Source organism: Planococcus citri, chromosome 3 (genome assembly GCF_950023065.1).
Source record: "Planococcus citri chromosome 3, ihPlaCitr1.1, whole genome shotgun sequence".
Lineage (NCBI taxonomy): Eukaryota > Metazoa > Arthropoda > Insecta > Hemiptera > Pseudococcidae > Planococcus > Planococcus citri.
Window position 1 is genome coordinate 13,469,395 of NC_088679.1, and position 13,040 is coordinate 13,482,434.

Consider the following 13,040-nt stretch of genomic DNA (forward strand, 5'->3'; position numbering starts at 1 on the left):
TACTCACCTGGACTGTATATTGCGATGTATTTCCAATTATAGTGCTTTAAAATTTCAAATACCACGTCAACAATGAAAACATGACGGGATGTTACTGTATTAAAACCACCATTCGAACTTCGTTGAATTCCATTCAAATCGGTAATTCCGGTCGGAGGTCCTGAACAACTAATTAGTGGGAAATTTGGAAATGATTGGAAAATAGTTTCGTAGTTCAACTCTGCATAATCATTTGAATAAATAACTCCAAACGTAGCATTTTCAGCGTCTATCGGTTCAATCTATGGAATTTATTTTAATAGGTAGATCGTCAATCTTTTTTTTTTATTTTATTTTTTTTATTGTTAGGTATTTTTTTGCTGCATCGATACCTGCAATTGTTCGATTAAATTTGAAAGATGTCTCATCCCTAAGACCGAATCGTGGCAGTTTTCTATGACATCGATGGTCAAGGTGAAATTTTTTGAAAGTGTCTCGTCTCTGAAATCAGTAGGTAGGTAAAATATGAAAATGCTTTACGTATGAGCATAGAATATTAGGGTATTTTTTGTTGTGCCACCAGTTAGGTAATGTAATTAATTAGGTACCTATACTTATTTTACTTAAATTGGAACTTTTTTGGAAAATGTCTGCAATGTCTACCTGTTTATCAAATCCAACGCATAATACAAAGCTGTCACAGTTTGTAAGGAATCAGGATGTAGAATATCCGAACATTTAGTTTGACTCGAAAGAGATGTCGCCTTTTTTTCCAGAAGTGGTAGTAAAACTGCTATTTTGAGATTTATTTTGCTAATTTGTTTCGGCGCGAGTTGTTCGTCGCAATTTACATTCTTAAGTGAAATCGATGTTATGAAAAATATCACCAAATTCGCGATCTGATTGCGTTTCATGTTAGTTATTCTGCACACAAAAATCACTGAAATATTTATTTTGGTGGAAGATCACAAATTTATATCAAAATTAATTAATTAAATTGACAATAGGCGATCAGAGATATAACTTTAGATAACTGTTGAAATGGATTTATATTTATAGTTATTCTAGCTAATTTTTGTGACGGATTATCTCGTTTATTCTCTTAATCGCATGATGTAATTTTAAAACAGCGAAGTACAAAATAACATCATCCGGTATACCGAGTTACTGAAATTCCGAATGAGTTATTCATCGCGGTGATGGTGATTAGAAGTGATAGTTCAGCTTCTCATTTGACTATTTTTGTTCAGGTTCAATGTTGAAATTTAGCATTTCCTTATCATATGTACCAAAATATTATGTAGGTGAACTACTTACCCACTGAGATTATTCAAAATGAAATCAAAAATGATAGGAATACCTATTTGATGTACATACCTACTGCGTAAACCGTTGAATACAAAAAACAAAAACACACTTTTTGAAATGAACACAACAATAATTAATTCAACTCGTACTTGCATAATATAATGAAGTGTACCGAGAGTTAGTAAAAAGTACCTTACCTACCTACTGGCGAATTATTAAATATTTTAATAGGCAGGTAATTTTCATGCGTTGTATTTACATTTTCATGACTAATTTGGATAAATGTGACGTGTTGATTGTTAAGCCCAAGGGATGTATGTAGGTTTTATCACTAATCGTAATTAAAAACTGAAATATTACGCTTTAATTTTAAACTTGTATCATTCAAGAACCAAAATACGCTGGAAAAAATTATTCAAGATTACATTTCCTAGCTTCAAAATTCTCAGCCTTTTTTCCAAAGATACCTACGAGTATTTTAAAAATTAATTCTGTTCCGAAAAAAAACTTATCTCGACTCAAATACAAATGGACAATTGTAAAATAAAATTCTCTATACAACTTTAGTCTTCATTAGATAAGCCTTCAGAGCTTATCCCAGCTTCGAATGTTTTATTTACCAAATTATATAGCCTCCTGACTGAGGTTACGTTTTTCTGTTGTCAAAATAGAGTTCGAAATTGATGAGATACTTTTGTGAAATCGGATTCGTCAGCGATATATTTTTTTTTTTTAAATACATTTTTTGAAAATTTAATAATTTTTTATATTTATTGAAGAATTAAATGAATTACGTATCCAACTTGAAAAGTAGGTAAATGTATGTACCAAAAGTGAAATTCCTACTCGTGCTATTTTTTTAAAATATGTGGAGAAAAGATTTAGGTAAATAGGTATTTACTTTGAACTATACTTACTCGTACTTGTAAAATAGTGAAAAACGACGATCAAGATCCTTCTGAACAGTTCAGTGAATTTGATTACCATTTCATGATTAATCACAAAAAGAGTAAAATACGTAGGTATTGAGTAAAATAATGCTGAAACGGCCAACGAGGTCAAACCATCAGTAGGTAGTCGAGTCGGTAGACACTTTTTTGTTTTGTTTTCGTTTTATGAGTGATTTGAATAGTCCTATACCTATTTCCTCTTTCCAATGTTCCAAACAAATTGAAAAATCGTTAAAAGTTAATGTTTCTGTAAACTTTTAAAAGTTTTGAATTTCAGAAACGAAAAATTTGAAAAACCAAGAAAAAATGATTTGAAAATTTTGTATGTTTTTTGTTTTTATGAGAATATTCTGAAGTATGTAAATGAGAAAAAAAAAGTCACTTTTAATGTTTTTATTTTTCTCTTCATCATTATACTGTGCAAGTTTTTGAGAAGCTCCATTGCCAAAATGTAAATTTTTCATAATTCATAAGATTTAAAAAAGAAACGAAAAAAATAATATCTGCGTTTTTTGTTTGTTGCCTTTTTCTTGAACCGAGAATCTTGGAAAATATAATGCAGAGTTTCCTCATAAAATTACCTCTTAGATTGAAAAACACTCGAAAAAAAATTAAGCATAGACGTGGTAGTCAACTTTAAATTGGAACTATGTTGGACTATATCGCATGTAAAAAGAGGTCTTATATGACCAAAATCCAGAACAAAAAAATTTCTTTTCACGTGGACTCCCACGAATATTGATTTTTTGTGTTATTTATGGCATTTGAATGATTTTTATTTGAAGAAGCTTCTCAGAAAACCTCAATTTGAGGAAGAAAGATGACACTTCTGTGACATCAACTCATTATATTCATTTTAAAATAGGTACAAGATTAATAGTAGTATCACAAATATACGAATCCCCCCTCCCCAAAAAAAGAGTTTTTTTTGTAATTATTTAGTTTTTGGCCTCTGTAAAATTTTGTTCTCCGACATACGGTTCGCCTTCGCTGACTGCTTCACTTGACAGGTTCACTTATTTTTTGCTCTTTTATTAGTAATTATGACGTGGTACAATTTTATCAATACTTATAATTGAAAAGCTAGCTTCTGATTAAAGTTTGAAGAGTAAAAATTATTCGTCTGCTGATTAAGGATCATTTTTCTGCATTCGATTCAGTTCCATGTAACATGATTTCACATCTGCAATCTACACAAAACAAGATTTAAAAAAAAGAAGAACAGATATTGATAAATTTTTTTTGAAAACGAGAGTGTTTTATGTATTTTTTGTGTTCTTCAATAGATAACTGATGTGTTTCAGCTATATCAAACAATCATAGGTTCCTATTTTATAGAAGGGTCTAAAATTAAATTAATGCTACCTCTCATAACTTTAATCAAAACCTGTTGAATTTGAAACCATTTTGCTAGGTAGGTACTGTTACCCAAATTAAATCAATCAACCATACACTTACCATCTCAGCATACTCTTTCTCCCAGATACCATCTGTTCTTTGAGTTCCTGAATCATCCTTTTGTGTCATTAAATATTCACTTGTGGCTGATGCTTTGTTTAGAATGTCGTTTAAGTGTTTGATGGCTTTGGCGATGGTATCATGTACTTGTTCTTTTGAATCATCTGGCGTTGATGGTTTTTTATTTTCAAGTCTATTTCAAATTTATCATAGGTAAGTAGATATCAGGCAAACACATTAGTGCAAATGATTCGATGAAATTTCTTTTGGTTTAATTGGTGGCCGATTTAGTCCGTTTACTTACGAGTGGCACTGATTAGACATTCGATGTGGATTGGACCGTGACGTATTTCCCATAAAACTACGAATATTGCTCGCAACCGGTGAAAAATAAACTTTGGTGTTTTTTTCTGGCCTCCATAAAATGATGTACAATTTCGGTGAAAACAAAAATATCAAAATCGCCAGAGAATTTATCGACGCACAAAGGTTCATTGCCAGTATCTGCAAAGAAATTATAAGTCGGTTGATTTATGTTTCATAATACATAATTACTTCATTAGGTATCTAAATCTTATCCAAACGAGTAATACCGAACGTACTTTCTTATCTGTAGTGAAATATACCAAGCCGAAAGCTGTTTCTGTTATCAGAGTAGTGTACATCGCAAACCCAATGCACTTGGTTTCGTTGAAATTTTCCGGAAGATTTCGCGTTTTGATGGCGTAATAAGTACAAAGCAGTGTGAGGATTGCAACAAAAGCAAATATTTCGATTAAAAAAGCACTGTCTAGGTAATATTTTTTTATAATGAAGTCGCTATTTTCCATTTCCGATTCTGGATTTTGAAATTTCACTGAGAACAAGCATATTAGTGTTTCTATTCCGATCAGTGTAGAAGTTATGATGAGCTAAATGTTTAAAAAAAATGATTATAAACACACAGTCTACGAGTATATTAGATTACCTATTAAATTCCTAACTTGAATCAGTGAAATACCTGAGCCTTTAGTGATGCGTATTTCGGATTCATGTTGGCAAATTTATGTTTGGATGTAACCAATATACGAGCAATTCGATTAGTTTTTACCACCAAAGCAGCATATATCATCGTGAAGCCTATTGGCGGTAAAACTCTCACATCTGCTGTTTCAAAGCTCAAAGTCACTGACGAAATTAAGACAGTAATGTTAACCAAGATAATCCCGGAAAACATTATGTAACATAGTTCTCTGGTGGTCGATTTAACAGCCGGAGTATCTTGATACTTGATGAACACGTATAATACGATCACCGCCATTATGATGGCAGATGCAGAAAACCCAATGGATATTAAATTCTGACCGTCAGTCCATTTGGGTGGCAGTGGTAGAATAGAAGATAAACGTACGGATATGCAGGCTGTGAAAAAAATGATTTTTGCAGTATGGTATAATGATTCTTTGGGCTCATTAAATATGTACATCCAATCATTTTTTTCTTAGACCACACAGTGACTTGTACTAACCAATATTATTCTGATCTGCCATAAAACCAACTTGACATTTTTCACATGAAGTTGCATCGTTGTTCAATATCTCAAAATCGCCGCATCCAACACATTCCCAGCAACATTGATCTGATTGATTTCTCTACAAGAGAATTTCAAAACATATGTATTTTCGATTGCTTGAAAAGTCTTGGTACTTGTACGTACTTATGTCATTTAATATGTAGTAGAAAAAATTACTTTGAAGTGTCCTTCTGGACACGGTTCACTGCATGTCTGTTTCGGATAATCTTTCGCGTACTGGAAATTTGGGTCCGTTATTGTTAAATTACCTTGTACTCGTATTACTGTATCTGATCTCGATATAACGTGTCCTGTCTTCAAATCCGTTTCAGTACCGTCTGATTCGTCGCCCTCCAAAACATATTCGCCAACTTTGACGAAGTTTCCAGATATGTTTGATGTTGCTTGAAATTTCTGGATGTCAAATCTGAAATTAACAATACTGATTATTTTCTGTTTTTCAACACATTAAATTGGTGGAACTGTAGGTACAGTAAGATGTAGGCTGGAAATTCGCTGGTAAGATAACACAATGTGTTTTCTTTTTCTAGGAGAGAAAGTGATTGATTGTGGTCAGATTAATTTGGATCCATTGAATGATGGGATCAGATCTGATTATAATTGGGTCTACACTGGTTTTATCTGATCAGGTTGGATCAGATCACTTTCCCCAGATCGGAATAATTTCATCTCTTCAGATAAGCGCATGGAAAGAAGAAATCAAAAGTACTAACTTTTCTATTTTTGGCAGGCCTCTGCGTCGTGTAAAACTCACTTCTTCGTTGAATAATTCAAAGTTGACGCGACGAAGCATGGTTACCTATTAATTATCGAATTAATACGGTTGCTTATGAATTTAATTGAAATCGTCAGAATAAAGGTGCAACTAGTTAAGTAGGTAGGTACTCACAACATGGTGTCGCTCAATCTGAGATGTTGCATTCAGTGTTCTTTTGAAAGCATGAGCCATGGTATACAGTGATTTGATGATATTGAATGCTGTTTTTGAATTATTTTTATAAGAGTTTCTGTACATATTTTCGGCTGGTGAAATGAAAATTAACTGTAAGCTCAAATATCTCTAAATCAGTAGGTACAGATATGTTAATTTTAAAGCAAAGATTTACCTGTTGGTGGTTCTTCATTTCCATAAACTGCTTTTTGAAGATACCGTTCCCTGAATTTATTTAGATAATCATATTTGGTATCATTTTGCCCGGACGAAGAAATGTAATGATGGTAAAATTTGTCGTTGAATTTTGGCATTGGTGTTACGTAATATAGGTCTCCTAAATCCGATGTCCATTCTATATCATCTTCTTTTGTCCAATCTTCGTCTTTATTTCTTTTTTTATTAGTTCAGTAAGCGAAACATGGAGACAAATACGATAAATAAGTAGGTACATACCTATGTATTATTCATAATGTACTACATAATACACAACGAACACTTCTACTTACCCTGCGATGACGACATATTTTTTATGGTGTCTTCTTAATTGCCGGTTTAAGGTTTGGATATCGCTTAAATAGCAATAACAAATTATTACATCGACCTTAGGTGCAAGTGTAGTATTTGATTTTAAAAGCCAGTCATTCATATTCTCCAACACCTATTGAATTAGATTCTTGAGTATAGATAAATGATAGAGTTTGGAATTCATAGTCCTGATGTCCTTCATCACAGCAGAATGATTTGATTGTAAAGCTTTGAACAAAATTTGGGCTCGTACTTTGTGGAGGTATCTCAACTGGTGGGAAAATGTTTGAAATGGATAAAGCTACTAAATTGGCTGTGATTGAATAAGGATCTCAATGGACAAAAAAAATGCTTGGAAGGACTAAGAAAAAATTGTAAGGACTTTCGGATTCTGGAAATTTACATACCACTGAGGCATTAACCCGCCTCCCCCAACTTACAAAAATGTCATTGAGTAATAAATTTTCCTGCTCCAGAACGAAATATGGTATGGAATTGGGATATCCAGAGGGAGTGTGTAGAGGTTGCACCATTAACTTCTCATGTTGAGCATTTTGCCTACTTTTTTATTTTAAGGGGCAAATATTTTTTTTTAATTTGTAATTTCCACATTTATCGATTCTTTATTTTAAAAAAAAATTAAAAACAGGTGGAATCATTTTGACTCATCACTGACAATTGTGTGTCCATGTCCAACTTGCTTGTGCACAGCAATTTGCCTATCCTTTTAATCTACTTTATTTAAGGGACAAAAAATGTCGAGCTTCTGGCCTGTACAAAATTTTAAAAAAAATACTGCCCCTTGAAATAAAAAAGTGGGCAACCTTCTCCACACAGCAAATGAACAGCACAGCATACACGCATGTGTACTAGGTTGTCCAATACAATGATGCTACATCATATGAGCAAGAAATTGAGGCTGGAGTACCTCAAGGTAGCAAAACTGGTCTGATATTATATGTAATTCACACGGCCGAGTTTCCTTGTGATACAGATATCATCAATGCCACATTTGCCAATGACACAGCTCAGCTGGTAATACACAAAAATCATAACTCAGCAGTCAACAAACTACAAACAATGCCAACCAAAATTGAAAAATGGGCAAAACGATGGAAGATTAAAATCAGGGTTGGGTATCTACGCGTAGAATAACCTATTCTACATTTTGGTGTAGAATGCGTAAAATTTGATGTAGAATGTGTAAAATGCGTAGAATATGCGTAGAATGTGTAGAATGCGTAAAATACGATGTAAAATGCGTAGAATGCGACAAAATCACCCATCTGAAAGCCAAAAATATTGTTTATTTATCAAAAATGTGATTTGAAAAATGAAAGTTCAACTATTTTGTTCAGCAAATTAAATTGGAAATGTGAATTTGGAATTTCTTCTTTTTAATTATGTAACCTGATTATAAAATAAATGATGAAAAAAATGAAAAAATAAAGTTTTTCGAAAAAAAAATTGTCTGCACATTTACCTATTCTACGCATATTCTACGCATTCTACCCATTCTACGCATTCTACACATTTTACATTTTTTCCAGGCTATTCTACATGTGCTATTCTATGCGTAGAATGTCCATGTATTCTACATGGTGTATTCTACTGCACAACCCTGATTAAAATCAATGACAACAAATCAGCAGTGGTTACATTCTCAAATTGCAAATATCAGTATCAACTGTTGATCATATATAATGGACGAATATTTCAAATTGGCCTATATGAAGCCGACTTTTTGGATGCAGAATCCAGGAAACCTTCTGTTCATGCGCCAAACATGATGCTTACCGCCCTGGTGGAGAGAGAGAAGGTTCACTGGTTGAACAATTGAACCGTCTCTCTCTCCACCAGCTCCGTAAGCATCATGTTTGGCACATCAGCAGAAGATTTCCTGGATTCTGCATCCAAAAAGTTGGCTTCAACTCCAGTCGTTTTTTTACATTGAAATATTTGTCCATTATATATGTTCAACAGTATCAATCAATCATCTTAAATGGTAGGATCGTCCAGCAGATAGATAAAGTCAAATACCTAGGTATGATCTTGGACTTGAAGCTAAGCTGGAGTAAGCATGTAAAAAAGAAAAGAAAGGAACTTGACCTAAGCATTTAGAGACATTTATTAGTTAATCGGAAGAAATTCTAAATTGAGCATTGAAAACAAAAAGCTCATCTACTCATCAGTATTATACATCCAGTATGGACGTATGGCGCGCAGCTCTGGGGATGCGTGAAGAAGTCCAACCGAGATATAATCCAGAGGCTCCAAAATGAATGGTGAACACCCCATGGTATGTTAGCAATAAAACATTGCATATAGTGATACAGATTGGAGTTTACCATAATGTGGATGAAGTTATCAGTCATGTGGCAAAAGCTCAGATCCAAAGACGCCATCGGCATCCAAACGTTGAAGCCATCCAGCTCTTGGATACCACCACCATCTCAAAGATGGCTAAAAAGAGATAAACCTACCGATCTAATTGCGTCATTAAAGATCACCACAAATGGAGTGAGACGTTGGTTAACCTCCCCTCCATTGCTCCTGTATATTAGATTAACTAGTTTACATCATGGACTTTTATTAACCTAGACCACTAATCATACGCGAAAAAAAACAATTGGTTATGTCGCCAACTCTGTGTAATAAACAAACGCAACTGCACATGCGTCAACAACTGATGATGTGAGTGTGTGTGTATATTGCTGTTAGTAGTTGAGTTGAGTTTACCCCTACCGTAAACTCAACCGTAAACTCAACTCAACCACTAACAGCAATATACACACATACACACACACACACACACATCATCAGTTGTTGACGCATGTGCAGTTGCATTTGTTTATTACACAGAGTTGGCGACATAACCAATTGTTTTTTTTCGCGTATGATTAGCGGTCTAGGTTAATAAAAGTCGATGGTTTACATAGATTAAGTTAAGCAGTGAATGCCAGTAGGCAGTTCCCTATACTTTATTTCAAAATAATAAAAAAATGTGTACCAGGAGTCGTTACTACCCTATCACACGTTCCTGCGGAGCGATCGCAGGAAGAAACCAGTTTGTGACAATTGTCACCATGTTGGGGTCGGTTGGGTTGATATACAAAACTTACCTTTCTGATAAATTTTTGGAGTTTGGACCTGAAAATCCTACCCGTTTGGTTCCAGTTTTTCCCTTCCCATTAAAAATAATTATAGGAAAGTATACTTACAAAATCATTGGCTGCGCAAACTTTGTCACTTTCAGCTAATTTTTTAGCTCGTTTCTCGAAAAAGTTCCCCACTTCGACATTTCTGTCAGACCAAGCTGTGTATGTAACAATTGAAACTTATACGTAATGGTAAAATAATCAATAAGAGTATGTTTGAGAAAAAAAAAAGTAGTAAAACGAGCTTTCCTGTACCTACACATATTTTCTGAAGTAACCAACTGATATACTCACTGGACGTAAATATTGCGATGTATTTCCACTCAAAATGTTTCAAAATTTCAAACATAACGTCCGCTATGAAAATATGACCAGAAGTTATTGCTAGAAAATCATCATTATATCTTGGCGCCATTGTACTCATATCAAATTGTGACGGTGGTCCTGAATAGCTAATATGTGGGAAAAGGTCAACCGATGCAAAAATAGTTTCGTAATTCAATCCTCGTACTCCCGAATCGAATGCATAAATAACTCCGACGGTAGCATTTTCTGAATCTGAAGGCTCCACCTGTGGAATTATTATTTTGTTAATTAAATAGTAAATTCTGCAATATTGTACGTATAGGTAACTACTTATGTACTTATGCTTGGAAGGCACAGATACCTGCAGTTGTTCGAGTAAATTTGAAAGATGTCCCATTTCTATGCTAGGAAGATAGCAACTTTCTAGAATATCAATTGTCAGAGTATATTTTTGTGAGAGTGTATCGTCTCTGAAATGAATAGGTATGCAATATTTAAATCTGTACTGAGTACATTACATATTATTGCCGGAATTGTTAATTGATAATATAATCATACCTTTCTATTAAATCCAATGCATAGAATACAGCTTCCACATTTTGTAATGCATCAGGAAGGAGCATGTTTGAACATTCGTATGGTTTCGATAACATTAATGGATTAGAAAGCGGTAATATGACTGCTATTTTTAGTTTTCTTTTGTCGTTTTTTTCTGATGAAAATCCATTCTCACAATTCACGTTCTTCAGCGAAACCGATGATACGAAAAAAATCACAAAATACACAAAGCGATTCGGTTTCATGTTGGACTAGTCTAATTTGCACCAGCTGCATAGAATGAAAAAATGATGCATTTTATGATTGCTCACTTCGTAAGTAGGTATGTTGAATTTTACTGTCAAAACACACATTTTGGTGGGTTCTAAGACCAATCGAAAATGAATGTTTAAAACATACCTACCTACTTATAATACGTTCACTCGAACTGTTGAAAGAGAAAAGTACTTTTTGAATGAGTAAATACATAAAAGAAATACGTAATTTACAAGAGTGCTCGTCTGCTTACAAATAAAAAAATAATTACTCTGTTTTCGTGTTGCTGTTATACGTATAAATGTACCTAGACCTACTTTTAATTCACAAAATTTGATGCGTTGAGTGGCCGGAGACCTACATATATTAGCTAATATGGTTGTTAATAAAAATTTCTTCAACAGGGGAATTAGATAATATGCAAGTTGAAACGAAATAAAAACCAAAGTTGTGAATGTTGAGCCAGAACGATGTGTGATGTTAAATTTTTTCTTTATTCGAATCTCTGTCACATTTAATTCGCCGATTGAGCTGATGATAGTTATTTATGACCACACGTTGAGCTATTTAATTGGTCAAGGCAGTTTGAAAAAAAAAATCTTAAAAAATGGGCTGAAAGTCCGAATAATTCAAGGAGAGATCTCATCATTCATTTTGGGATTTTATACTAATAAGTAGGTATCGTTAAAGCCCTGGAGGTTTGCTTTTGTTTTTTTTATTTGATTTTTTGGTTTTTAGAAATTGACAATATGACCGAAAAATTGGCACTGTTGTGTTTCAAAATATTTCCCCAGGTATTTGGAAAGAAAACATTTTCAACTATTCAGTAGGTACTTTAGAATCCTAAAAGTGACATTTGATATTGTCTTTTAGAACTGGGCTTTTTTTTCAAACCCAGATTTGAGATTGGAACGGAGGCTGGTGTGAAAAAACCACGTTTCTTCTTCTTCAAAAATACCCCCTCTTTCGAGACCCTTATCCGAGCTAAAAAAAAAATTTCAGTAACTTTTTTCTCAAAATGAAAATTTTCACTGAATTTGGTCAAACTCCCCCCCTCCCTCCTCATATGAGGTAGATATTTTTTTAGCGATTCATGCTGTTGTAATACTCATATCTACTCGCGTTTTGGAATCGAATTTGAAGCGTTTTTGGTTCAATTGCACACTTAATTTTACTGATTAAATAGCATTAAATAACTAACAATGAATTTTATTTCGTTTGTTGCAGGTTGGTATTTCAGGATTCTTACTTGTTATTTTGCTGAATGTACATAGGTATAGAACGAAGAAAACTAGCGTTTGTAGGTACGTACATACCTACGTATTTGAATTTAATCGATTTTATTTCGAAATCCCTGATAGTCAGTGAATGATCATTGGAGTTTTGTGAATTTACATTCTATATTATTTAATGATAATGACATTGGAAAACAAAAAGATGCAAAAGATACCAATAGGTACATAGGTACTAAAACTGACATGATACCTGGAATACCTACAGCAAAAAATTGTAGTGGTCGGGGGTGTACCCTAGACTCCCCTGTATAAGAAACGACTCAGCTACATAAGATTCGGAGAAGCTATACTCTGAATTTATGCTATCTCCGAGGTGATTGAGGGTCAGGTAACCACTCTTGTTATGGCTGACTGGGCAGCTATGTAGGTTCAACAACGAACGCGAAAAGCAATACAATAATTGCGGCACAATACTGTGTTCAAAAGGGCGTGTATTATCTAATTAACAAGCTACACAACATTAATTAAACACTAGACACGATTAATACAGAAATTAAACGAATCCCTAACTATGAGTATACAATTACGTGCGAACTAATCTACAACGAAATCATAACTGAAGAGCTATAGGTGTCTTCTACCTAGCTCGGAAGTGACTCGGAAACCAGTTCCAATAGATCGCGCTGCCTGTAGTGGAAAACTACTACATCACAGCACAGCCACTTCCTACAGGTACACATCTTCCATTCATGGTGGAAGCTGCGGGCGCAATCCCAACCAGTACAAAATTTTAACTTAAAT

At 33.9% G+C, this 13,040-nt stretch overlaps 2 protein-coding genes and 1 long non-coding RNA gene across 4 annotated transcripts in view; 1 reads left to right on the forward strand and 2 right to left on the reverse strand.

Annotated features, from left to right (window-relative positions):
• Positions 1 to 13,040, forward strand: part of LOC135841105 (max dimerization protein 3-like) — an 835,585-nt gene that overhangs the window by 691,432 nt on the left and 131,113 nt on the right. The window lies entirely within an intron of this gene.
• On the reverse strand, positions 14 to 934 carry LOC135841646 (uncharacterized). The gene is made up of 3 exons (XR_010557959.1): positions 643 to 934; positions 372 to 480; positions 14 to 281 (listed from the first exon to the last, which is right to left on the reverse strand). It is a non-coding gene; the product is annotated as an uncharacterized LOC135841646 (long non-coding RNA).
• Positions 2,640 to 13,029, reverse strand: LOC135839716 (metabotropic glutamate receptor 1-like). 2 transcript variants are annotated; one of them, XM_065355869.1, is made up of 17 exons: positions 12,503 to 13,029; positions 11,153 to 11,176; positions 10,750 to 11,019; positions 10,553 to 10,661; positions 10,180 to 10,456; positions 9,949 to 10,043; positions 6,709 to 6,860; positions 6,375 to 6,592; positions 6,158 to 6,291; positions 5,982 to 6,067; positions 5,425 to 5,674; positions 5,203 to 5,326; positions 4,696 to 5,096; positions 4,298 to 4,606; positions 4,000 to 4,199; positions 3,696 to 3,888; positions 2,640 to 3,427 (listed from the first exon to the last, which is right to left on the reverse strand). In XM_065355869.1, exons 3-17 carry the CDS (start codon positions 10,992 to 10,994, stop codon positions 3,368 to 3,370), a joined length of 2,853 nt encoding a protein of 950 aa, XP_065211941.1. In that variant the 5' UTR covers positions 10,995 to 11,019; positions 11,153 to 11,176; positions 12,503 to 13,029; the 3' UTR covers positions 2,640 to 3,367. The 2 variants fall into 2 exon arrangements, with proteins under 2 accessions (XP_065211941.1, XP_065211940.1); XM_065355868.1 differs by lacking the exon at positions 11,153 to 11,176.

What these genes read in the sequence shown, in the direction of transcription:
- LOC135839716 (XM_065355868.1), bottom strand. Translation starts at nt 10,994, where the DNA reads ATGAAACCGAATCGCTTTGTGTATTTTGTGATTTTTTTCGTATCATCG. An exon ending in AAATGAAGAACCACCAACAG is followed by an intron (nt 6,292 to 6,374) that starts GTAAATCTTTGC and finishes TCATTTCACCAG; the next exon opens with CCGAAAATATGTACAGAAAC. An exon ending in ATTTCACTACAGATAAGAAA is followed by an intron (nt 4,200 to 4,297) that starts GTACGTTCGGTA and finishes ATTTCTTTGCAG; the next exon opens with ATACTGGCAATGAACCTTTG.